We start from the raw sequence: 24,456 nt of genomic DNA, 5'->3' as shown, positions 1-24,456 counted from the left end.
GGGGGGGGGGGGGGGCCTCGACGGAGGAGGTAGAGCGACAGTTAGAGGAGAAGAGACCAGAGGGAGAGAAGCCACGACATGGTGAAACGGGGAGCGAGAGATGGCGAGAGACGGATAGGTGGCGGATAGAGAGAGAGAGAGAGGCCGGCCGGGGTGTCGGGAGCGGGATACGGCAGAGGGTAGGGAGGAGGACGGCTGAGAGGTGGAGGTTTCGAGTGTGGTTCAGTTGTAGCGGCACCGTGGCTGAGATCGGACGCGCGTGTGTCCCCCGTTTACCTGGCGACTCGCGCGGCCACGCGCGCGTCACTCCTTCGTCGCGTCCTCCGGCTTTCGGCCGCGGGCGGTGTCTGATCAGGCGCGCGGTTGCTTCACTGATCGGCCGGCGCCGCCGTCTGTTTCCACTGCGACCGGCCTCTTCCCGGAGAGTGAACGAAACGGACGCGGTGTCGCGTCAAATGGGACGCCTCGCTGTCGTCCGGACGATCGTTCGTCCGACGGAATCGGCGGCTGTTGAAATTGCGGGGAAATTCCCGAGAGAAGAGAACACACCGATGTCTCGGTGTGATGATGGAAGCCCCGGCAGCGCCGTAATTTGAGAGTTCAACGAAGGGGAGTCTCTCATTCGGGAAACTTGGGGAGTTATCTGAGTAAAGCTCTCTCTCTCTCTCTCTCCGGTTGCAGTCATGGGACCGAAGTTCCTCTTCGACTTCGCCGCGAGACTCGCGATCGGCTGGAGAGAGTGGTAACACGTATGCAGGGAGGCACGATGGTGCATTTTCGAATCGCATCCCGCGGAAAGTTGTGCGGCGCGCCGGAAGCGAGCCGGCCTGGGGCGCGCCGGGCGAGCGGTAACCCACCTGCCTGAGGTTAACGTTATGGTAACGTGAATCGATCGTCCGATTTTCGCTCTCCGTCCGCGCGCCGGCTGTTACGGACGTGCGTGCGTGCATGTCACGAGCGTTGATCGCCCGCTCGCTCGAAGAACGTGCAACCCGCGTCGGGGGGTGGACACGAAACTACACGCGGATTTTCAACTCGGTTGAAACTATCGCAAGCAAGGAGGGGAAAAAAAAGACGCTTCTCTTTCTTCCTCCTCCTTCCCACCCTCCGTAACTTCAGTTCCAAAGGTTATCCTCGCCGCGAAGGGCGCGCGCGGGGGCTGCCGTCATGAAGAAGACGCTCGCCGCATCGTCTCGAGGGATTGCCCGCCACGCGCAATTACGCAGTGCGAATTCGACGAGAGGAGAGCGTCGTAATTAAAGGACACGCGTGTGCCTCATCGGTCGGGGCGACTTGACACGGCGCTGTGATAAATGCTCGCTCGCGCCTTCGTACGACGGACGCGCTCTCCCGGTCGGATCGGATATGAGACTGGACGTTTCGAGCGGGAGAATTCCGACGGCGGATCAAACGAATGGGGGGCGCGGAAGGAGGAGGGAAGAGATCGAGGAGAGGGTGCGATGAAAGCAGTGATTCGTCCTTAAAGTCAGCTTAGACGCCCGGTATCGCGGGAGACGAGTCGTCCGAGAGCTGGGGAAAATCGCGTTCGGCTTCGATGTCCGACCGTCGGCCCCGTGATTCGCCTCCCCCGCACACGTGCAATCGTGAATCCCGACCCGCGAGAATCCTCCTCCCTCCCGATGCCCGGTCGAGCGGCGTCCGGAATTTCGCGTCGAACCGCGGCGACCGCCGCGCGTCGCCGCACGTGCGCGCGGTAAACCCGGCTTAAACCGGACGTAAAGTTCGCGGCGGATTATATCACACCGCGTATTACGGATAACCGGATCCAAGGGTAGAGTCCGCCCTCCCCGCGTGGGTGTCTTCGACGGCAGTGATGAGGGGCGTGCGTTGACGAAAAGTGCCACGGTCGCATCGCCGGCGAGGATGCCGAGGAAGTGAGGCTCACTCGAGACCGACGATGTCTAGACCGGGCAAGGATCCCGTGCAGAAGTGCCACTCGGATCCGGGCGCGGCGGCCGGCACTTCGTGCAGCCCCAGCAAGCGAATCTCGCGGCGACACATGCCGGCGTGCATACCGACCTCCCCGAACACGCGCAAGTGCGTCTTGACCTTGGACGGATACAGTTACGTTATCGGTGAGTAGAGGAGCCGGCGAGAGAGGTCGAACAACCGTTGCGCAAATATGCGTATCGACGGTGCGAATGCACGGTTTTTTACCCGCGGATAAATTCGGCACGCCGGTTACTCGCTCGTTACGGCAACGCGAGCGGGAGAACGAGGGGGGAGTAAATTGGCACAAAGCGCGCATCAAAGTCTCGGAGTGCAACGACGACCCGACTGCCCCTTTATTTTCCCTCCGTGAGGTAGAAAGGAGAGCGGAAAATGAAAGAGAAGGGAAAAGGTGGAAAAAGAGCGCCGGAAAATTAAGTAAAACTATGAATTAAAAAACTAACCGGGTGCGCTCCGGAGCTCGAGCCTTGCCGCGCGAGTCCTTCGTTAGGGCGGACCATTGTTGCGTTCGGCAACAATGCGCGCGCTGTCGAGTTCGCCAAACAGTCGAAATTTATAGCCGCGCGTTGTAACAACCGATGCATCCGCGCGGCAGGAAGAACAACCGGGGACGCTTTAAACGGACGGTAATTGCGGCGTAGCGCGGGATTTGCTCGCGCAGTGTGACGGTAATAATGCATTGCAACATTGAAATTCACACGTTTCCGAATGTTGCCAACCGAACGAATCGGCGATCTTACGCGCTCATCGCCGTGCGCCGGAGTTGTTTCGTCGTCTTTTGCGTTCGCACGACTTCGTATACTCCGTGCGCGACGCACCGCTTTTGTTGTCCCGGAGGATAATTAGCATTTTAGAACCGTGATGTAGCGCGCGTAACACGGTTAACAGTGTCGTTACGCGGCGCCCGACTCCGTGCATTAGTGTCTTGCGTTGGCGATATTTAAAATTACACGCGCGCTTGAACTCGGCTTTGTTAGCGGCGACGTATTAATTAGCCGCGAGCTGAAAACCATTAATAATCCAAATGTTACAATGAATACGGCGAAAAGAAGATAGGCGATTAATGAATTCAGATAAACGGACTGTTCTCACTTCTTGTGTGAAACGAATGGTTCGTTGCTTTCTTTATGCATTGAATGAAGGACTTGGCGACAATCAACAAGATTTGGTCGAACAGTTTCAACCAAATTCTTCGACCACTGCAACTCGTTTAGTACTGCATACGTTGTAGTATTATATATTGTATACAGTTTATGATATTAAATAATAATGTGATAATTAAAATGATAAAATGATAATTGCTTGCAATAACCAAACAGTTTAATGGAAGTTATTTAACCAAATCTTAATAATTGTTACGAAATTCTGTTTTCGATGTATATTATTTATTCATGCGAGGAAACGTTATACAGCCCGTTTATTGCTTCATATTTGACTCGTACGAATTAACAAAAGATTTGACGATAAGCGATAACTTTTTAATTAACTAATTTTTAATTAACTATTTAAGTGGTAATATTAATTGCGCACGCGATACATATGCATATCTCCATCCAAAACTAACTTTGCGCACTCTCTTTCTCTCTCTCTCTCTCTCTCTCTTTCTTGCACTAATTAAAGCAATGAACACACACGAAGAACACGCTAGTATGCAGTTTTATATTCTGAGCGCGCCGGTTTAATCAATCCAACCATGTGCGAATAACATGAAAGATATTGGGGAGATTTTGCACCTGAATTCAGAACATACTGTTGGAGTGAGAGTTCACTTTAATGTCTTTACTTACGCTATATATTTTAGTTTCCGTAAATAATACGAAAGGTTATCGTGTTCTTCCAATGAAATTCGCCCGGTTAACTTATCGTCGAAAATTTCGAATTTCTCGCCTCACGGATGCGTCATTCAGGAGACTTCAGTTATCACGTTTTCACAGTTCATATTCCACACATCTCTTTTGTTTCCATCAAATATCGCACGTGACATTATTGGAGATGGTAATTTGAAAGCGGAAGAATGAAGACATATGAGATCCAAGATTTCCGACGCATTTCCGATGTACCTGTAATCAGGTCGAAGCGACTCACGAGGAATTAAGAACTTGACGTTTCAGCAGATAAAAACTTGGTTGTGATGGCGAGGGGGGAGGGGGATTAATCCGGTTGAATTCCGTCTGAGCGCAATAAGTATCGATCTTTGTGTACTCTCGTAGAAGTTTTGTACTTTCGCGACCGCCACGGAAAAGGCTATCGGTCTTTCGGGTTCAATTATAGGTTTCCTATGTGCCAGACTCGGATGAGCATCGGCCGGCTCGCACCGCTCCACATATTCTCCGTGAGATCAATACTTCGATGTGTATTCCACTTTTGAAAATTAAAGAGAGAGCCGTTATGTGACGCCTCGATCTTGGCATTCTCGCAAACGCTTCGAAGTGCTCGAGGCAATTTTAAGGAGACCGGAACTCGCCAGCCCGTCGATCTTAGATTGGCGCGATAGCCGCGAACGTATCTCCTCGTCGGAATTCGAAGACAACGCGAAGAGAAAAGAGAATTTCATCTCCGTACAGTATATTTTCCATTAGAGGAATATTCACACTGAGAGAAAATTATAGTCAATCTCGGCGCCAAGCATAACTCTTCATGTAATTCGCTGTTTTTGCCAGCGCCATATGATTCACGCGTCACTCGTGGACGGAACCACTTCTCTCGCTATAGTTTAAGAAATGAAAACTTTAATTCTTAAATCAATAAATATATTATTATTCATGAATACGTTATATTATAAGAAAAAAAATACTCATATTTACAGAAAAAAGAAATTTGTAACATTACGTTTTTGTCAACGTCGTGCAATTCTTAGGTTATTTCAATAGCACTTGTGACTTTACGACTCGCGATTCCTCAGTAAATTGGCGAAAACCGCCGTGTATATATAATACGCGTATATATATAAGTACAGACTCTTCTTATCATCTATTCCCTTAATTGGGAGTTCCAGGTCTTCTCACTCTTAATTCAATCAAATTTTACAGTCAATTCAAATTTTTACCGTTCTCCAAGTGACCCATACAGAAAAAGAAATTAGTCTTAAATCGAGAATAGATATTCTCATATATAGACAAGAATATTATAATCTTAGAAGATCTTTGGTCTTGATTTGATTGAATTTGTATTAATACAAGTATCACTTTAACTCAGTTAGAGACTAAAAATATTCGAAGAATATTACAGGGTATATACAGTATCTTTGCTCATACGTGAGAACAACTATTTTTGACTTAGGACTCATTTCTTTTCCATGCACGGATCACGCGAGATTAATCACAAAAGTAGTCGGGAGAACCCTTTTTCCAGTAAGCGTTACTACAGTATCAATGATAATAACCTTATGCATATTGTTACTGCTGCAAAATATGAATCTGAAACTAACTATAATTCTCCATCGGCGCATGCACGCGCGATCGGTACGTATCCCGCGTGTGCGTGTGCGTTGAATCATAACTTTAGATATTTATCGGATCGCGACGATCATTTAAAACAGAGGTTCCGCGAGGCGATGCATTATTCATGAAACGGCGGTTGACTCCGCACTGCCTTTCTTCTGGTAGCTCTCTCACCGTCGCGCGGAGTAACATGATTATTTCCGCGTTATATCCATCCCGGTGCGTACTCGTCGGGTACAATCAGTGCGCCCCCTCCTCCCCCTCCCTACAATCTAATATAGAATTAATCCGGCGCCTCTCTACGCGGCTCGGTAATCGGAATGCGCGAGAGCTCATTGTAATTATAATCTCGCCGTTAATAATTAACGAATGCGCCGCACTCTCGCGTGTGGTGTGCGTGTGCATTCTGATCGCGGTCGTTGCGTCTCTCTCGTTGCGTATATCGCGTGCGTATACCGGCTGACGATATATCGGGCCGAAAAACCGCACGCGAGTGCGCGAGGGCAGTTATTAAGAATTATGCAAATCCGCCGTGCCGCGCCGTGCCCGAGCGCTTTTCTCACTTATCTCGCATATATTAATGCGGCAGAAAACAAGTGCGAAACATGTACCTCTTGCCGGCTAACCTTATTTCTTTCACGGGATACCGCGGAGCGTGAGGGCTACGGGGAGAGGGGGACGAGGGAGCCGCGCACATTGCGGCGTATATGGCCGTCACCGGGCGACGTAACTCGAAAACTACTATCATTAAAGCGAATTCAAAGGAGGTCGCGAAAAAAAGAGAAGAAGAAGCGGTTCGGTTAACGAAAGACGTATGCAACGCAGTCGGTTTTAAAAGGCTCTCATTTTTACGATCCTCTCGCGTCTCTTCGCGTCTTCCTCCTCTCCCCCCGCCGTTCGTTACATCTTTTCGAGGCGCTACAATACGCGATATTAACGCAGATCTTTTCGTCACTGCATTCTCGTGCGACCAGTAGCGCGCGCGCACACACGACGAGGTGAGAACAGAGTCGCTCTGTCTTCTCGTCCTCTTCTTTGCGATTCCGCGTCTCCGGTGCGCGGAATCCCGCTCGTTGCTTCGAATCTCTTAATCCGCGAGGGGTCTCCGGATCTGCAAAGTTCGGCTTCGGCGAAACGAGAGCCGTTTAATGAGAACAACATCCTTTACCGGCGACGATCTTTGTCTTGTTCTCCCCCTTACCGCTCCGCGGTTTTTCCGCCTTATTACAGGGAAATTAGCGAAACCGTTATTTGTGGATGGTACTATTCGTTGAAATTAAATTTCTTTGCGCGCGTCCGTTTCCTCTAACACCGAGCCGAGAGATGTAATAGAATTGCGGCGGCGTCTCCAATTTGTGGGGGTTTAATTAATCCCGTGACATTTGGCGGAAGAGAAGGTTGATATTCTATTTCCATCCTCTATCTCTGTTGTCGCACACGAATCGCTACATCGTCCATCAATTTTCTCTGACGTTAGCCGTCGCGGAAACGCGCATTATGGATAACGCATGAATCGGCTAATTAAGCCGCGCGTCGACGAGAAAAAGGAAAGAGGGAACCCGGCGCCCCTTCGCGGCTCACGATGCGTTCGTTTCGAGGCGTTAAAGCAATATGTGTACCCGTTGTAATTATACGCGATAATTCGCCGAACCTATATTTACTCGCGAGGTAGATAGAAAATAGAGAGAAATACTCGTTTCTTTTTTACACGGAGTTCACGGAGTGACGTAGATTGCGCTCGTCCTCTAGGTGCCGTCGTAACGACCGACCCGATATTTACATGTATCCGTTTACATCCACTTATCTGATCGATTCTACATAAACGTCGCGTTTCACCGACGACTCGATCAGTTAATCGCTCGTTTTATGTTGCCCGTGCATGATTTATGCCCGCAAAACACGACGAATAACGCGGCGTTACGCGCTCTTGCTCGGAGAGCGCTTAAAATACCGCGTGCGAGAAAGAGATATCCGCGTTGTTTTTCCCCCGCAAACGCACTCCATAATTTCTACTCCCCGCATCCCGCGTACTTGCTTCGACTTCGCTCGGTCGGTCGATCGATCAATCGATCGATCGATTGATCGATTGGTCGGTCTAAAGGATGGACTTATATGGAACGACTATGGAAAAGCGGTCGTAACGAATATCTGGCGGATGAGATAGAGAGAAAGCGAGGCAGATGGGTATCGTCGGAAGGGCTTAGCGAACGTCAAAAGAAGCTCATTATTCGCACCTCGTAATTATCGTCGGCTTATCGTAACGTTTCGAGCACTCGACTCTCCGTGTCCTATCGATCAACTTTCTGTCTTCTCTCTTTTTCTCCTTTTTTTCTTGCCTCCCTCGCGCGTCGAGTGGGAACGATTGCGGAGGAACTGTGGTTTGCGAACACAGGGATGCCGATGTGAAAATTTGTCTAATTTTTCCACTTGATTGTAACTTTTTCGCAGGGTGGACGAAAAAGTTTCTCTATGGACAAATATAGACGAATTGCGGACAAACGAGAATGGCGCGTGAATTATGTATAAAAAATTCGCATTTCAGCGTGCTAATTTCGTAGACCTGAGAAAGAGACCGCGTATTTACTCCGTCGACGGTTTGCCTTCGCCACTCGTCGACGAACGCAGTCGTTTTCTCCCGATGATGTGTGTAATCAATTGAAATCCGTGCATGCGAGCGTCGAGTACGCGAGAAAAGGGAAATATTGACTCTCCTCCAGCTTCACTCCGGCTTTGTTAAGTTGTCGTCCCGGGGTAACGTCTCGGGCAGGGAGAAACGAAACGCTCCTCGCGAGAAACATTGATCTCCGAGCGAGTTTATTTGTCATTTCGTTTAAGTAGAGGAAGCTTCGACCGTTTCCCTTCACGACGTCACGAGGAGGATGCCTCGGTCTATTTTTCCCTGACCCGGTGTGTGTTTTGTACGAGTCAATTCCGAACGCTTCGGGTGAGAGAGAGAGAGAGCGGTTCGCTGGGCAATAATCCTCCCTTGTTCGTTAATTACCAATGCGGTCGCGCGAAATGGCATTTTAGAAATAAATCAAATTTGTGGCTCTATGGATATACAGTCAAATTTAAAATATTGTATGACCTATAGAGAGTCGATAATTGGTTCTTACAGGCCGCATAATACTTTTATATGATTTATATAATAGCATCTTAGAATTCGCTTCTTTATCAAGCCGGCAAAACGAGTTCGATGCGATACTCTCTCGAGAAATCAAATAATCTTCTCCAACCACCCTTTCTGTCGCAAAACTTACGCTCAACGCCCAAAAAGAAAAAAAAAGAGCGAATCGTGTAAATCACTTTGCTTCGGCGTTCATTTTTTTGTTAGCGAGTCCTCGCAAATTTAAAACGTTCGGTACAACATCGCTCCGTTCGCCAACGTAAGTTAACGATATAAGCGGAACAAATTTTCGTCGGGGCGCGCTCGCATCTTGATTCGCGATTTGTCTCGACTGTCGCTCGGGTAATGGCACCGAAAGCAGTCCGCTTTAATCGAGAGAGGGCCCTAATCGCTTGACCTCGTTTTAAATCGTGCCAGATTTAGTTTCCGTCCGTTTCGCGAAACACACCGCGACCGTGCTGCGCGCGCGTGCCTCATCACGCTTCGGTGGGTCTTTCTATTATCCCGAAAATAAAACTTTCCTTCAATTTAACGATACCCATTGTACAAGATAGTATTGACGCTGCCCCGTCTATACTTGTCATCGAACTGTTAATTGAATGATATTGAGGAATACGCATCTGTTAGGGACGCTTCGCGACAAGTCGATCGAGTCGGCGACACGCGACATCGCGGTTCGAAAATTATCTCATTTTCTCTCGCCGAGGCAAAAAGAAAAGGAACGCAAAAAGTTGATTTAAAGGGACAGAAGTAAAAAGAAATAACGCGCGCGAAATACACTCTCCCGAATATTCGACGATCGATATCGCCGTTTGTTCAACTACAACTGCGATCGGCAAAGTGATCAAGGATTTACGAGGTCGAGATAATTTTTCCGGACCGGACATTACATCGGGCAGTTTTACAAATCCTCGCCGGTAGTTAGCGCGAGCTTATGACAAGCAATCCATCGAATATCGTTCTCGGATTTCAAGATAGGATCTCGAGACGCGAAAGAGATGCGTCGCTCGTGTCTGCCGAAGCGGCAGCGTGCGAATTCTCGTGCGAGCGGAAAAGGAATCGATGACCGGTCAAATGCTAGAAAGAACTTCGAACTCTCATCGGACCGTAAAACGACCACGTAGAGCGCGACTAAACTTGGAGAACAATTCCGTGTGCGACCTACCGTTGGGATTTGTCTCGTTAGAGATCTTACAGGAGAGCCTTCAAGTTGTTCGTTCCTCTCTCTCTCTCTCTCTCTCTCTCTCTCTCTCTCTCGCTCTCTCTTTGCATTACAAATTCTAAAACTTCTTGCTCGACCCTGTCAGTTATATGCTACCACGTATCTTGCGGGGTGAACCACTAGCCAAATATTTGTACAAGCTAATTCTGTAACACCGTTCGGGCATTAAATAGTTGCATCCACTAGCAACGGAGATGCGGCATCACCGGTGGTGGTATTTCATATCGTTTGAGTTAAAAGAGCCGCGCTTTACGGAAATATCTTTGAGTATTTTTTTATTACGCCGTAATTAATGCAAGATAATAATCACACGGAGAAAAATAATTTTGCTGCTGTAACGAAACCATCGTTGCTACTGCATATTCATTGCGACTATAATAAAATTTAATTGTTATTACAAAATTAGTGAATTATTTTCTCTCTCTCTCTCTCTCTCTCTCTCTCTCTCTCTCTCTATCTCTCTCTCTCTCTCTCTCTCTTTTTTTATTTCGTAATTAAAGCAGAAACAGTTTTGTTGGCAGGATAGAGAATATTCTGCTGAGTAAATTTTCTTTTAAGACACGTTAATTTGCCGTTAGAACAAAATAATGCTTTCCTATACATTTGCTAATTTGTTCTACGGCGAAATAATTTTTAAGTCACGGCATAAAATTTGCCACGCCAGCAGAATATTTTTCTCCATATAGTGCAATCTGTGTATAAGCAGAAACAATAGGACGAGAGGGAAACGTAGAAAACGTTGTATCTGCTCTTTTCGAGATTGCTGGGATCGCGTTCTACCTCTGTCAAAAATTTCGATATTTTTTTCTTTCTTCTTCTTTTTTTTTTTTTTAAATTTTAACCGCAATGTCATATACGAAGGCAGGTTAGTTGACGCTCCATTGCAATTTCATAGTGACTCGTGGTATTCAAACTTCTATCGGTTTAGCCTTCACGCCCGGACACACTGTAATTTTATAGATAGACGCTCGATTCGCTGTTACATCGGCGCAAAATGCCGCGATATCGATCAAACGGAGAAAAAAAAAATAACAACACTACGGGAATTTCGCCCTGTATCATATAAAATGAATTATTTCGCGCACCGGCGAACGAAGATCAATTACACGTGGTTAATCCACAGTCCGTTTTCGCGGCACTCGAAACTCGCCCGCAATTATTGCTCATCATACTTTAATTGGCCGATGCACCCGGAACACGGGCGTGTTTTATCGTCGACGATAGAAAACGTCGCGGAGTTGTCCGCGAATACGACGGGATAGGTAATTTGAATTTAACCGGGCGGTTGTTGAACGCATCGTCGACCGTCGCAAGTTTTCGAACGAGGCAGCGAAAGGTAATAAGCGGCAATAAGAATGTTGAGCCACGGCGGCGAGTATACGGTTAAACTTTCTCGAAGCAATTTGTTTTGCGATAGTTACGTTAGAATTACCCGGCCGGTGCATTAGGACGTAAGATTAATAGCTGGCGACAGTCATGCAACGTATACGCGGCACGACGGATCCGCGTCCGACCCGCCTCGGGTTACGGGGCTTACAATTTTTACCTGAAACTCATTTAAAACTTTGCAACGCGATATTACACGACGCGCGGCTTCGCAAAAAAGAGGGGGAGAAAAGCAGAAAAAATTTGCCCCGTAGCGGCAAAACTTTATTTTAAGAGCAGCCGTCTTTTTCATATTTCATTCTATATTCCTCGTTACTTTTCTCTCCCGCTATGCACCACTGTCGCGGCTGTATACTTAAAGAATTTCACCGTCTAATAACATCGCGTCCTTCTGTTTATCGAAGGGATCATGATTTCGCATTATTTCAAGAATATAATGGAGGAAAAGGTGGTGTTATGGCTCTTCATTTACATTTTGTATAATAACTTTGTTAATAATCAATATTTTATAATTAGAAACTTAACGATTATACTCATCAAAATGTTGTCCAATCGATTTTAGACTCAAAGTTATAAAATGTTTATTATTTAGGGCGTTATTAAAAAATGTGGCGACATTACATAGGTCGAGAAATACGATCATCAACATTTCGATTCGGGAATAACGGAGATATTAACACGTTGACTGCCAACTACGAGATATCTCGTAGGTTGTTTACTTGCCCAGGACGAGTAATCTCGTCGCTTCATTACTTGATTAAGTAAAATCAAATTGGCTTCTTAGACCAGAATCGTGAAAAGTTCCGTGGCAGTCAACGTGTTAAGGGGCGCCATAATACAACAATAATAATAATAATACTTACATAATACCTGCAAAAAATCATGCCTAAGTAATACCTGCAAGGACTACAATATCATCTCTTCTTTTCCACTAGTATGTACCGTATTATAAATTACGTTCCCGTTCGGTAAAACAAATTTCTTCTATCATCGCGAGCGCATTTGTCGCGAGCACACGCGCCGCACGTTTTACATTTGCGCAAAGAGACACGAGGAGTTTTTCAAGTGCGACATCAAAAACACGCGGAGTCGTTTCTCTCGGCGCGCGCTACGTCGTCGCGTTATTCTCCGAGCGCGTTACTTTCCGCATGCGCGTACCCGGTGGAATGAAATTAAAACAGAATAACACGAGTACGTAAAGGCGGACCCGGCCGGGCCGCAAAAAGAGAGACCGTCGACGCGAGCTGTCCTCGGTGAACTGCATCGACTTTTGGAGACCGATGATTAAACGAGCGGAAGTCCTCCGGCGGGGCGGACGATTTATTGCCGACGGCGACGTTTCGACGACACGGGAATTTGGCTTTTGAGGTAATACGCTCGCCGTCCGCTCGCGATTTCGCGAGGAAACGCGGAATGACGTGCGCGAGAACAGATCCGAACCGTAAAGGCGATATGCTTTTAAGCTTAACGAACTTCTCCTTACTGGTTTATGGGAAATTCGTTCGCACCCTTGCGGCGCTTATTATGTAAATACGTACGTGCCGCACTGTCGGAAAGTTTCAAACACTTTTCTCTATCCCGGGGATACACTCGGCCGGAGATCATATAACAAAAATCTAGTTAAGAACGCGAAAGGCCACTCCTACGTCTCGAGTCTGCGTCGAAAAGATACGACTGAAAACGTGTATTCGTGTTTTTTTTTTTTTCTCTTACATCTCTCTACGTTTTTACATCGAGAAAAGACGTGCACGCGCAGTTCTCTTTAAAGCTATTTAGATCCTTCGTTATCATCGCGATGCAGCGAGATGCTTTGTCGCTGATCTCGAGCGAACGGAGAAGAGGAACGCAGATCGACGCAGCGTGTAATATAAAAATAGAACGCGCGAGGGAGAAATTATTCCACAGCTTTATCAGCTATTTGTCAGATATACCCAGCGGGTCCGATAGCGATCACCTCGGTCGGACGACGGAAGTTCGTAAGTTATGCCAGTGAGAGAGCCGGGATAATAAATCATGTTCCTATTGGAATAGTGCAGTTCGAACCGTCTTTTGTGCCGGGAAGTAATATCGATGTTCCCGGCGAAATGCATAATTCATGCTTTGAAAGTGCGGCGCGCTTGCGAACGGATGCCACGGGGCGACGACTCCGTCCGATAAGCGTCCGCTTATTGTCCACGCCGGTCGCGATTATATGCTCAGCTGTTGCGAATTTCGCGAATTTATAACGGAGGTCGACGTACGCCGGCGAACAACGGAGCTTCCTGTACTCACGTAATATCGCGATCGCGAGACACGCATCGGCAATACTTCAGGGAAAAAACGCGGAAAAAAAACGAGCCACCATCGGGCTTTTGCAATGATCAAACGGGCCTCGCTTTTTAAACTATACGTATATATTTTTGTCCTCTCGCAATAAAAGCTTACAGTCATCATTGCAACAGCCGCGATTGCACGGAGGAGACAAATTTTCCTGGAACAGCAAATGTTTGTCAATACAGTGACGGCAAAAAGAAAATTTGTTTCGACAGCAAAAAATTTGTTCGGACAGCGGAAAGATTTTTTTAAGGGTATTAATTGCTATTTACTGGGTGTATGGGCAATTAATGCTCTTAACAGATCTTTCTGCTGTCCGAACGAATTTTTTGCTAAACAAATTGTTTCCGCTGTTCTAGCAAAATTGGCCTCCTCCGTGTGGGCTCTTTTCGTTATTTCTTTCCTTAGTTAAACGATACATTTTCTCCGGCGAGTCTTTCCCTCCTCTGTTCTTTGCGACCGGCGAGTTTTGCGAAAAAATCTCGCAAGTTTGGATTTTGTCCCGCGAAAATATTTGATGTTCTCCCGAACCATCGAAGCTGCGATTTTACGACGCGCGCGACATTTTTTTCAAACGGCGCTGGTGCGCGTCATCGACTTGATCGGCTATTACGCGCAAAGCCGTCCGCAAGAATTTTGATATCGAAATGGACAAAAGCTGCGTAGCAGCTGGGATGTATAAGCGTAGAGCCTGTGTGCGGTAATCGACATCGTGTGATTCCCCCTGTAGTATCAAACAACGCTGCTACCAAAGAGTTGAAAAAAGAAATCCTCGATAAACGTTTAAACGCGGCGCTGCTGTAAATCTCTACGGCCTCTACGTTTAAGCGGCATTATTCGCTACCGATTTCGTTTTTCTGTTCGTAAAATGTTATTGGGGTTTACAAATATATATTTTTTTTATTTTTTTTTATTTTTTTCATAGAGATACCCGCCCGTGTTTGTTCACTCGTCCATTCGCGTACACCGAGATCAGCATGATAAATCTCGATCGTTGGCGGATCTTCATCATTGCTTGTGAAGAACGGCAGAAGAACGTATTTCTCCGGGACCGAAGAGATCCTCGTTCAACCAGAGAAATATTTCCGCGAATATGAAAAGGGAAACGTACAAGCGGCGCAGGGCTGAATAAAATTTCTCGATCTCGACGGGCGACATGCGCGTCTTGGCGGACTACCGGGCTTCATCGGCCGTTTGATCCTGTTGCCAATCTCACGGAGATTCCCGCGCACGCAGATACTTTTTCCATCACGTGGGATTAGATGTGAAAATTGGCTGCCTCGTTTCGCCACTCGTACAAAGAACTATTATCGATTCGCGTCGCGGAAGCGGGATAAACCCTCGAGCCGAAAAAAATGTTTTCTCTTCCACGGAGCGAGCGGAATAGAAGAACAGCGTAAATCTATGATCGCGCGAGATCGAGGGGGGACTTCTGACATTTCCGATGCGCGTTACAAAAATAATTATTACGCCTCGACGACATTTATGATACACCGCGAGCGCCGGCGGGTTAATAACGCGTTTCTGAATTCTACTGTTTCCTGCAAAGCGTTCTACATAAAAGCGCAATGTCGTAATAACGCATCTCGTTAACATAATAATTACATAATTAATAAATTCAAGCGAGACAGCTTCCTGTCTATTAATAAAAAAAAAAGTATATTCTCATCCGTAGTGCAACGCAAACACTGTTAGAAAAGTTCTTAACGGTAATAGCGTTTTTGCTAGTGAATTTAAGAATCTTGTATTAAATTTATAATTTGGAGAATTTTCATGATACCACTGTTACCGTTAGTTATAAAATGGTTCTCGCCCGTCGTTTATTTCATTTGTACAGTATTATTATCGCGAAGAACGTTGCCAGCAGAATCATTCGGAACGGAGTCGCATACATCGAAGCTTCGCCACTGTGTGAGAGAAAGACCATCGAAGCTTTCGCCGTGAGATTAACTTTCTTTAGTTCGACGGTTTGACTGAAAGACGCAGAAGTAAGAGATTATATCTTTTCATGACTGCACAGTCACGGTTTGTAGAGGCGATATTAAATAGACGTTGCCGAATACGGGCTCGTTTGTTTCGACACTTTTTCGCTGAGACTTCTCTCGATACATTTCGTCCGTTGATATATTTGCGTCGCAAACGCGAATACTACCTACGCAGCGGTAAAATTTCACGAGCCGGATCTCGATATATTCAGAATCGTGTGTAATTAGCGCACACTCTAGTGATTCTAATTTATCGGTATTTAATGAAATATCACGACTTACTTTTCCTTCATGTTGGAACCCACGCTCGCCACTTGAACCACACCGTCTTTGAATCCCTTCAAAACTTCCGTCAGATCACCTTCCCATTTGTCCCGATTTGAGAAGTTTATCACCAAGGCCATGGCTTCTTCCTGTGTCTTCCGCAAGACGAGTAGACCAGTATTGTTTATTACGTTGGTAGTCAACGTGCCGGACTTGAGTGCGTCGGATGTACTGCGCAACTTCGTTAGAGCACGATAAATCTTATAGTTCGACTCAACGGCGGTCTTTTGAGCATCTAAATTTACGGTGTGATAGTTTTCGTTGATCGGCAACCAAGTTTTACCTTTGGTTTTACTGAAACCTGTCGAGTTGATGAGAGAGAAGCGTTAGATAAGTCGCGGGATCTTCCAGTGGTTAAACATTTCACATTTCTTATTAACACGAATAACATTTCAAGTGTTCAAATTCATAAATCGATTCATGAGATTTTTCTCAACGAATCTTACGATTTTCCTCGTAATTTGTAATTCCTTTTTTTTTTATTAGTTAATATTTAATAATAATTAAGCCTCAAAATTGTGTAGAGCTATAAAAATTCAAGTGATTTTTAGTTACACTTCATAAGAGATTTTTTGTCCGCGCAATTGGCTCGTTTTTGGTGTTTTATGTACAATCCTTAACAGAGCGCTAATCAATTTTTTAGAATAAGAGTGGATCTACGAATTTGCACGGCTCGTTGTCGCGTACCTGCGTTCATTTTCGAACTCCACTGGAACGGTGTGCGAACAGGGTCGCGAGATCGGCTTTTGTATTTCTCTTTACCCGCGTCACAAGCCTGACGATCCTGTGTTTCTTCCCAGGTTATATTGCTCCTATCAATCATGCCGATTTCCTCGCCGTAATATGTAATCGCTACCCCTGGCAGCACCATGGCCAACATCGTCATTTGATCAGATCTTCCGGGGTAACGCGAGGCGGCACGATTGCGATCGTGATTTCCCACCTGCGGATATTTGGTCAGTTTGTATATTTCCGAGTTTTTACGCGTTATACAGCGTATTCGTTGCGCCGGGGTGTCCCAATTAACTTGCGATCGTATAGATTTTCCGTAATAGCTGTTAAAAGCTGTTACGTCGCGTTTGTAATGCATTCACGTTTATATTGATTATCACGTTGTTAACCTTCTCGCTGATCACGTTCTCCTAACACCAAACTCCGATAGATTCCGGCTGCTGCGAAATTTTCACAGAATCGTATCAGGAGCATATAACGAGCGTGAAGCTTGCATGACCCAACGCCTTAACCTTCTCGCCGATCCTGTTCTCCTAATACCAAACTAAACTCCCATAGATTCCGGCTGCTGCGTAATTTTTACAGAATCGTATCAGGAGCATATAACGAGCGTGGAGCTTGCATGACTTAACGCCTTAACCTTCTCGCCGATCCTGTTCTCCTAATACCAAACTAAACTCCGATAGATTCCGGCTGCTGCGTAATTTTCACAGATTCGTATCAGGAGCATATAACGAGCGAGTAGCTTGCATGACTTAACTCCTTACCCTTCTCGCTGATTACGTTCTCCTATAACCCGCTTTTTCCCCAAAATGATGCTCGTAGAATTATTAAAATGTAGCGCGAATTATATAAAACTGAAAAAAGTGAATGTGTATATATTAGGTCTAGTAAAAAGTAATCCATTATTTTTCCAATAGAGGGCTTTGCTAATTTGTATCTCGCGTTGTATAAGTCCGATCGGATTACGCCAGATGGCGTTAGAAAGATAAGATTTCGTACTAAAAAAACCTCTGAGACAGTTTTGTGATTGCTTGACTCAGTATTGTTTGAGCGCGCGTCAAAGATGGACACCAGCAAATAGAAAATACGCCATATTTTACAGTTTTTCTTCGATAAAGGCGAGAACGCGNGCCCAGAAGCGGCAAGCTTTGGCCAATAGGAGAGGAATTGTGTTCCATCAGAATAACGCCAAGCCACACTCATCGATAGTGACTTGCCAGAAGCTCCGGGAGCTTGGTTGGGATGTTCTTTTGCATCCACCTTATAGTCCAGACCTGGCACCAAGTGATTACCACCTGGTCCTGTCTATGGCGAATTTTTTTGCTGGTGAAAAATTCGCCTCAAGAGAAGCTTGTGAAAATCGACTTTCCCAGTTTTTTGCCAATAGGGACGAGGGTTTCTATAAGAGAGGCATAATGAAATTACCTTCGAAATGGCAACAAGTTATCGAACAAAACGGTGCATATTTGACCTAAATCGGATCATTATAACTATATTAAATAAAGCTTCCAATTTGATACAAAAATAATGGATTACTTTTTACTAGACCTTATATATAACGATTATTTTTCAGGAAAAAAATATTAATATCAATTCAAGACTTCTGTCCTCACGTACTCGTATAGAAGCAAAAATATATATTATAATTTTAAATGAATATAAAACTCGCTTACGCGTGAAGAAATTTTATATAGTTCCTCTAAAAATATCATATTCTCGTCACTGAAAAGGAATTTTCATGAATTAAGGAGAAAAATATTGGATAGGAAGAACGATATATTCAAACTGATATAATTTTTATTTTGAAGATATCGTTCTTTCCGATCAATAATTTTTTTCCCTTAATTTACGAAAATTATTCTTGCACAGCAAGAATATACTTGCAATGGACCTATATAGAATTTCTTCATGTAAACCAGTTTTATCTTCATATAAGGTTTTATATTATTCTTTATTTATGAAAATATGAATAGTGAATTGATATTAATTTTTTTCCGTATTGGTGGTAAATTATATAACAATTGCCATGTGATTGTCTGTGAAATGAATTATTCAATAAAAATGTGTAAAAATGTTCGCAAACTTAAATATCCTGCGTGTAGTTCAATTCGTCGTATCATGTATTGATGCAGCTCCTGAACCGTTCTACGTTATCAAAAAGAGATTCAACAACGCAATCGCTAAATTGTCTGATCGGGCAGTTGCCAAGTTTGCAAGTTAGATGTGTATTATCGCGCGCTTTGCCGTGAGATGAAAGGTTGAGTCACGTTAAAATAATGCTTTCTTACCACCCAGTTAGCTACGCCATCCTTCGGTTTCGCCTCCATCCACTCGTCTATTATTTTTTTAAATTCCATGGCACTGGAGTCGGCGGTAAGATTCGTGATGAAATTGAAGTTGAAAGGGATGTGGGAACCGTAATTGTAGTATTTGACGGTGTTTTCCAACGAAGTGTACGCTTCGGTCATCATCACCTTGTACGTGCGGAAAGATGAATAAACGGATTACTAACTGTGCGTTACATATAAAAAGCAAGTTACATTACGGAGAGGCGTATTGAGTTCATTTTAATCTCAATATATTTCGAAGATTACACGTGTACAACACAAGAAGTAGTTGAGAGAAAGGAAAGATAGCACGAACACACCTTCTCGTCCGTATTAGTTTGATTAGCGTAATCGTCCAAGATTTTCCTCCAGCTCTGCACCAGCTCGTAAGTTTCCGGCTGATCTTTTGTTAATATATGATTCAGATAACCGTAATCGTCCTTCGTTACATCCGGCACTCTGCTCTCGGGCTCGTCCAACTCGTACTTCGTCTCGATTAGATACGGCACCGCGTCCACGCGGAAACCGTCCACGCCTCTTCGCAACCAGTATTCAATAATCTCCTTACGTGACGTAAAAACGATGCTGTGATACGCGAAAATATTGTCGAGCTTACGCGTTTACGCATGTCTACACGGTTGCACACTGGGAAAAAGGAAATTGAAATTTTGCGTTTCTCGTGATATTTTCTTCGATACTTATTGGTTGGAAAAAAATATGGCTGTGATATGATGGGATACATATTTCTGTGAAAAATAACTAAGTTTTCTTATTAATTGGTTTATTCGCTGAGAATAAAATTTTATCTCGCCGTGTTTAAATAAACGTTTATTTCCGTGAAATATAAATCTTATATTTCACAAATAAATGTTTAAGTCTTTTTTTCTCAGTGTATGCAATCCCTGATGATAGAACACGTGGCTTACTGAAGACGGACGTGATATCAGGTTGGTGCACATGAAATGTCGATTGCAGAGCGCCGGGCGTTACATCTTCAATTTTTCTTTTATTGGTCGGATATATTGGCGGTATCCGCTGTTACGCTTTCATCTTCAATCGGAGTTTCCAAAATATTATTGTCAACGATTGCCTCGAACCTACCACGAGGTTCATTTTCAAGCGATTCATCCTCGGAACGAAATTTTTCAAACCAACGTTGAATGGTTCGTTCATTAACTGAATTGTTACCATAAAATCTGTTGGTGTGGAAAGCTGCCGCAGCTGCATTGTTCTCGAGTTTAAATTCATTTATGCATATTTCACTGGTACTCATATTGCGGCTCAAGAATTAATACCACGTGCACGTACGTATTTCAGAAAAAAAAAGAAAAAAACTGATAATGTTAATAGACAGTACAAATATCGACTGACTTGTATTTTCGCCGAGCGTATTAATTTGTAGTGTATCTTCAGCACAATGTGACCGACATAATATTCATAAAAGAAAATCCGACATTGCATGTGTGCCAGCCTAATGATAGGTCGATACCGAAATACGACCGTGTTTCCCCGGTAAATTCAATTATACCTGCATTTCTTCTTGTACATTGGGATTGCTGTAATTCAAATCCGGCTGCTTGTAATGGAACTGATGCAAGTACCATTGGTTACGGATTTTGTGGAACTTCCAAGCCGATCCGCTGAACACACTCAACCAATTGTTCGGGGGATTTAGGGAACCATTATTGTCATTTTTATCTGAATCCGCCCATATGTAATAATCAGAGTACTTGCCGACGCGATACACGCTCTGGTTGAACCAGTAATGTTCATCGGAGGTATGATTGGGCACGAGATCTAGAATAACCTGGAAGTTGCGCGCGAATGTTGATTAAATATGAACGGGCGCTAAGAATGTATTATTGCCGCATGGTGGAAACGAGCGACGGAAAAGTGAAGTCTCTTCGTACAGAACGCGTCTTATTTTCGATTACCTTCAGTCCAAGTTTTTTCGCGCGTGCCAAAAGATCCTCGAAGTCCTTCATCGTGCCGAATATTCTGTCGATATCTCTGAAATCGGAGACGTCGTATCCAAAGTCGATCATGGGACTTCGATTAATCGGCGACAGCCATATCGCCCCTACTCCGGATTCGTTAAAATACCCGAGTTTGTTTATAATACCTGTTGTAACGAGAATTGACGCGTTACCATGATCGTGGATTTGCGATAATTCCTAACATTTTAGCGACGTGATATGTTGAAATTAAAAAATATTGCTGAATGACGCAGATTCATACTCGTGTGAGAAATATCTTTTTCCCACTTATTATCGGATTCCGATAAGATTTCCCCAAGTAAGAAAAACTAAAAAGATTCCGACCTGTTCTTCCATCGTAGAACCTGGTTTCGATAAATTATTAAATACATGTGGAATGTTTTGATCAGTTCCTTTTTAGGAACTCCTACGTTTGAACACGATAATGAATATTATATCCGCCCAAACAGCACAATATCCAAAATCAAAACTTTAAGATATTTTTAAGACGTCTCACTTATAACCGTTTTAACATATTCCGACTTGTTTTTCTAAATTATCGCTTTAAAGATGTCTTAAAGACGTTTTATGTCCCGATTTTGGACATTGTGCTGTCTGAACAGTCATTCAACTTAAATCCTAGTTGGTAATTCCTAGGTAAATGTTTGGCGCTGCAATCGCCTAGAAGAAACTAGGGATATTCATAAAAATCCCAAATATCATATCTAATTATATGCAATTCTTGATAAATACAAACATAACCTGAAATCAAATGCTCTCAATCATTCGCACTGAATGTCCGTTGCGTACATAGAGATATAAGAATAGAGGGAACAAGGGATATATGCTACCTGTAAGTGGAAGTGATAGAGGCAAAGAGAGAGATGGATGCCGAGTGTCCTATCTGTCTCTTTCTAGTCACGCGCTGGGATTGGCTGCCGCGCCAACGACGATATAGCTATATATTTTTCTCCATCCAATTCAAAGAAACTGTCATTGCTAAAATTATCACTGCAAATATATGTTGTTTTCACTTCAAAATACAAAGGTAGTTGAAGTATATTCAACCATTTACGCCTTATATCTACATCCTTCGGTAGCCTACAACATTTACATATTTTTTTAAATGTAGGAAAAAATAATATATAATTATTTGAGGTTACGTATTTGTACTTTCTTACGAGTGAAAACTGCGGTTACATCCAGGATAAGACTCCGCCTTGCATTTCAAACAATGCCTCATTTTTAAACAAATCGCGTCCAATTATTATTTTGTTAACGTTCGAATATTTAACGAATTTTAATTCTACACACATGTGCACGCATATTTACAAAACGAAATTTTAGTCTGCTTTCTCCCCTCCTGACGTCGCGTGGTCGTCTTGGCGGCTCATTGTAACAACCAATCACAGCGCTCAACTAGAAAGAGACAGATAGGACATTCGGCATCCATCTCTCTCTTTGCCTCTATCACTTCCACTTACAGGCTTGTTCCCTTTATTCTTATATCTCTATGGTTGCGTAAGTTTAACGCAGACATTGTCTTGTATTCTTTTATTAAAGAATGATTACATTCAGTAGAAGTGAACGCTTTGTACAATCGCTTATTGGTTATTGAGCCTGTATCTATCAAAAATGTAAAAGATTAGTTCCAGTCACAGATAATAATAATTAAGTGTTTATAAACCTTCGCAGAATTTAGACATTATATCGCTCTGATATCTTCTAGCGCTTAGCTGTCACCGTTAAAGATTGGAATGGACGTTTGAAAGACTAATATTTGTTACAATTTAATTTTAAATACTTCTTAATGTTTATCTTCGTTTCAATACTAAAAAAGAAATATTTTAATTCGACCGACATAAAAACGCGCAACGTTACTTTATCTGTTAAAGATGGTAAAAATATATAAAGATTAATAAGTAAAAAGTAAAGGATAAATATATAGAAAATTTTGGATTACAATTTTTCGGCTCCACTGTAGTTTATAATAATCCAAATATCGACGAAAAATCCAACTAGTAAATCCGACTGAATTCCTTCAAGTTTTCCTGACCGGTGTCCGGAAAATCCGTTTTAAAAGTGGGACGTTTCCCAATCGGATTCTGGATTTTCCAGTCAGATTCCAGATAACCGGGGAAATCCAACTGGATCCCTGCTTAAATTTCCACACGGGTATTACTTAACACATTTGCTTAAGGGAAAGGAGATGTCTTATCTTCAAGTATAAATCACCCAAGCGAATGTGTTACTATACGAAGCGTTTTTAATCTATTATTGGAATTGGGATAGGAAAAGAATAGAACATGACACGTACGAAGTAAAATAGCACGATTGTTGCACGCACAATAAGGATCTCAAGACATGATGGAAAACTTGGAGACTTGCAATACATCGCGAGTACAATCGCAAACACGTATTGTATCTTACGTTGTAGATTCTTCGCCCACAGTTTGCAATATAAAAGCGACTTAACGATTTGAAACAGCTTTTCTCAGTGAGTTTTTTTGGTGCGATTTTAATGTTTTACGTCAGCGCCCCATTGCGGCAGAGTCTGAAAACGAAATCTCGCGCGACAGCTTCGAGGCTACGTCTCTGTTATGAAACTATTCTGTTTTCCCGAACGGTGTGCAATTACGGCGAGTCGCGACGTTTTCGTCGATGCTTATCACGAGTGTCATTATTACAAAGGGGGGAGGGGGGAGGGGAGGGAAGTAAGACGCGAGATTGTAAGAGGGAAGAGACACGTCCGAAGTAAAATGGCATCTCGTCGCTCGTCCGTTAGCTTTCCCTTACCTTTGAGGTCACCTATACCGTCGTCGTTGGCGTCCATAAAACTGAGAGGATAAACCTGATAGAAAACCGTATGGTTCCACCATCCCCGGTTGAGGATCTCTCCCGAGGTCAAAACGAGCGTCAGCAGCAGGCCGACGTGGATGACACGGCCGAACATCTTTGCGATTGTATCACGCGATTTTCCGCCGTCGCGGTTTATATACGACGCGGCGGAAAAGAAGAAGACGCTCGAGGACGTTCTTATCGAGCGTAGTAAAAAAAAAATTTCGCGCGCTCGTCGCGCTCGGAGGATCGTTCAAGGAAAAACGCTGGTGCGAGCTCGGCGAGCAGTAACGCGGCTGACAGCCCGTTGCCGCCGGATGAGATCCGGCGCAAATGCGTGACTTTTCCGCAAGGCGGGCGGGGGTGAAACGCGAGCTGGGCGGTAACAGTGATCACAGCCCGGATTTTCGTCGCTCCCGACTGAGTCCGCTCGCGAAAAGGGCAAACTGGTTCGAAAGAGAAAAAGAGAAAAGAAAAGAATTAGAGCTATTGAGAGGAAATCTTCGAACTGTTAATACGATATTATCGATACGACCTCGGTAACGACGTGCACTTAATTAATTCCCCCTCTCCCCCGATAGATTGTAGATTCCCGTCCTTGTTTTGCGGTTCAGTGATATTCATATTCGATAGAAACTTTCATTTGGCGTGCAGTAGCGACAGTTTTATTATACACGGCTACACTCGTACCTCGTACGAGAGAAATGATTTCTTTTTATTACATTTTCCTTGTAAGAAAATTCAATTACGGATTGAATCGCCGGTTTGTTTATCGGAAATTAATGGGATCCCGCCTCCCCCCCCCCCCCCCC

General features: G+C 44.2%; 1 protein-coding gene across 12 annotated transcripts in view; it reads left to right on the top strand.

The window, feature by feature from the left end:
* LOC106745637 (calcium/calmodulin-dependent 3',5'-cyclic nucleotide phosphodiesterase 1A-like) overlaps window positions 1-24,456 on the top strand; it is a 120,984-nt gene that overhangs the window by 50,387 nt on the left and 46,141 nt on the right. The window contains exon 1 of one of the 12 annotated variants that reach the window (XM_014621427.1): window positions 222-2,096. The exons of 9 other annotated variants lie outside the window; for them this stretch is intronic. In XM_014621427.1, the coding sequence (XP_014476913.1) occupies window positions 1,919-2,096 (178 nt within the window). In that variant the 5' untranslated portion in view covers window positions 222-1,918. Of the gene's footprint in view, window positions 1-221; window positions 2,097-24,456 lie in introns of those variants that run through there. 2 more of the 12 variants (XM_014621435.1, XM_014621437.1) reach the window with 2 other exon arrangements.

Source organism: Dinoponera quadriceps, unplaced genomic scaffold (genome assembly GCF_001313825.1).
Source record: "Dinoponera quadriceps isolate SergipeBrazil2010 unplaced genomic scaffold, ASM131382v1 scaffold1813, whole genome shotgun sequence".
NCBI lineage: Eukaryota > Metazoa > Arthropoda > Insecta > Hymenoptera > Formicidae > Dinoponera > Dinoponera quadriceps.
Note: the sequence above shows the minus strand (reverse complement) of the source record. Positions and strands in the feature narration are given on the sequence as shown.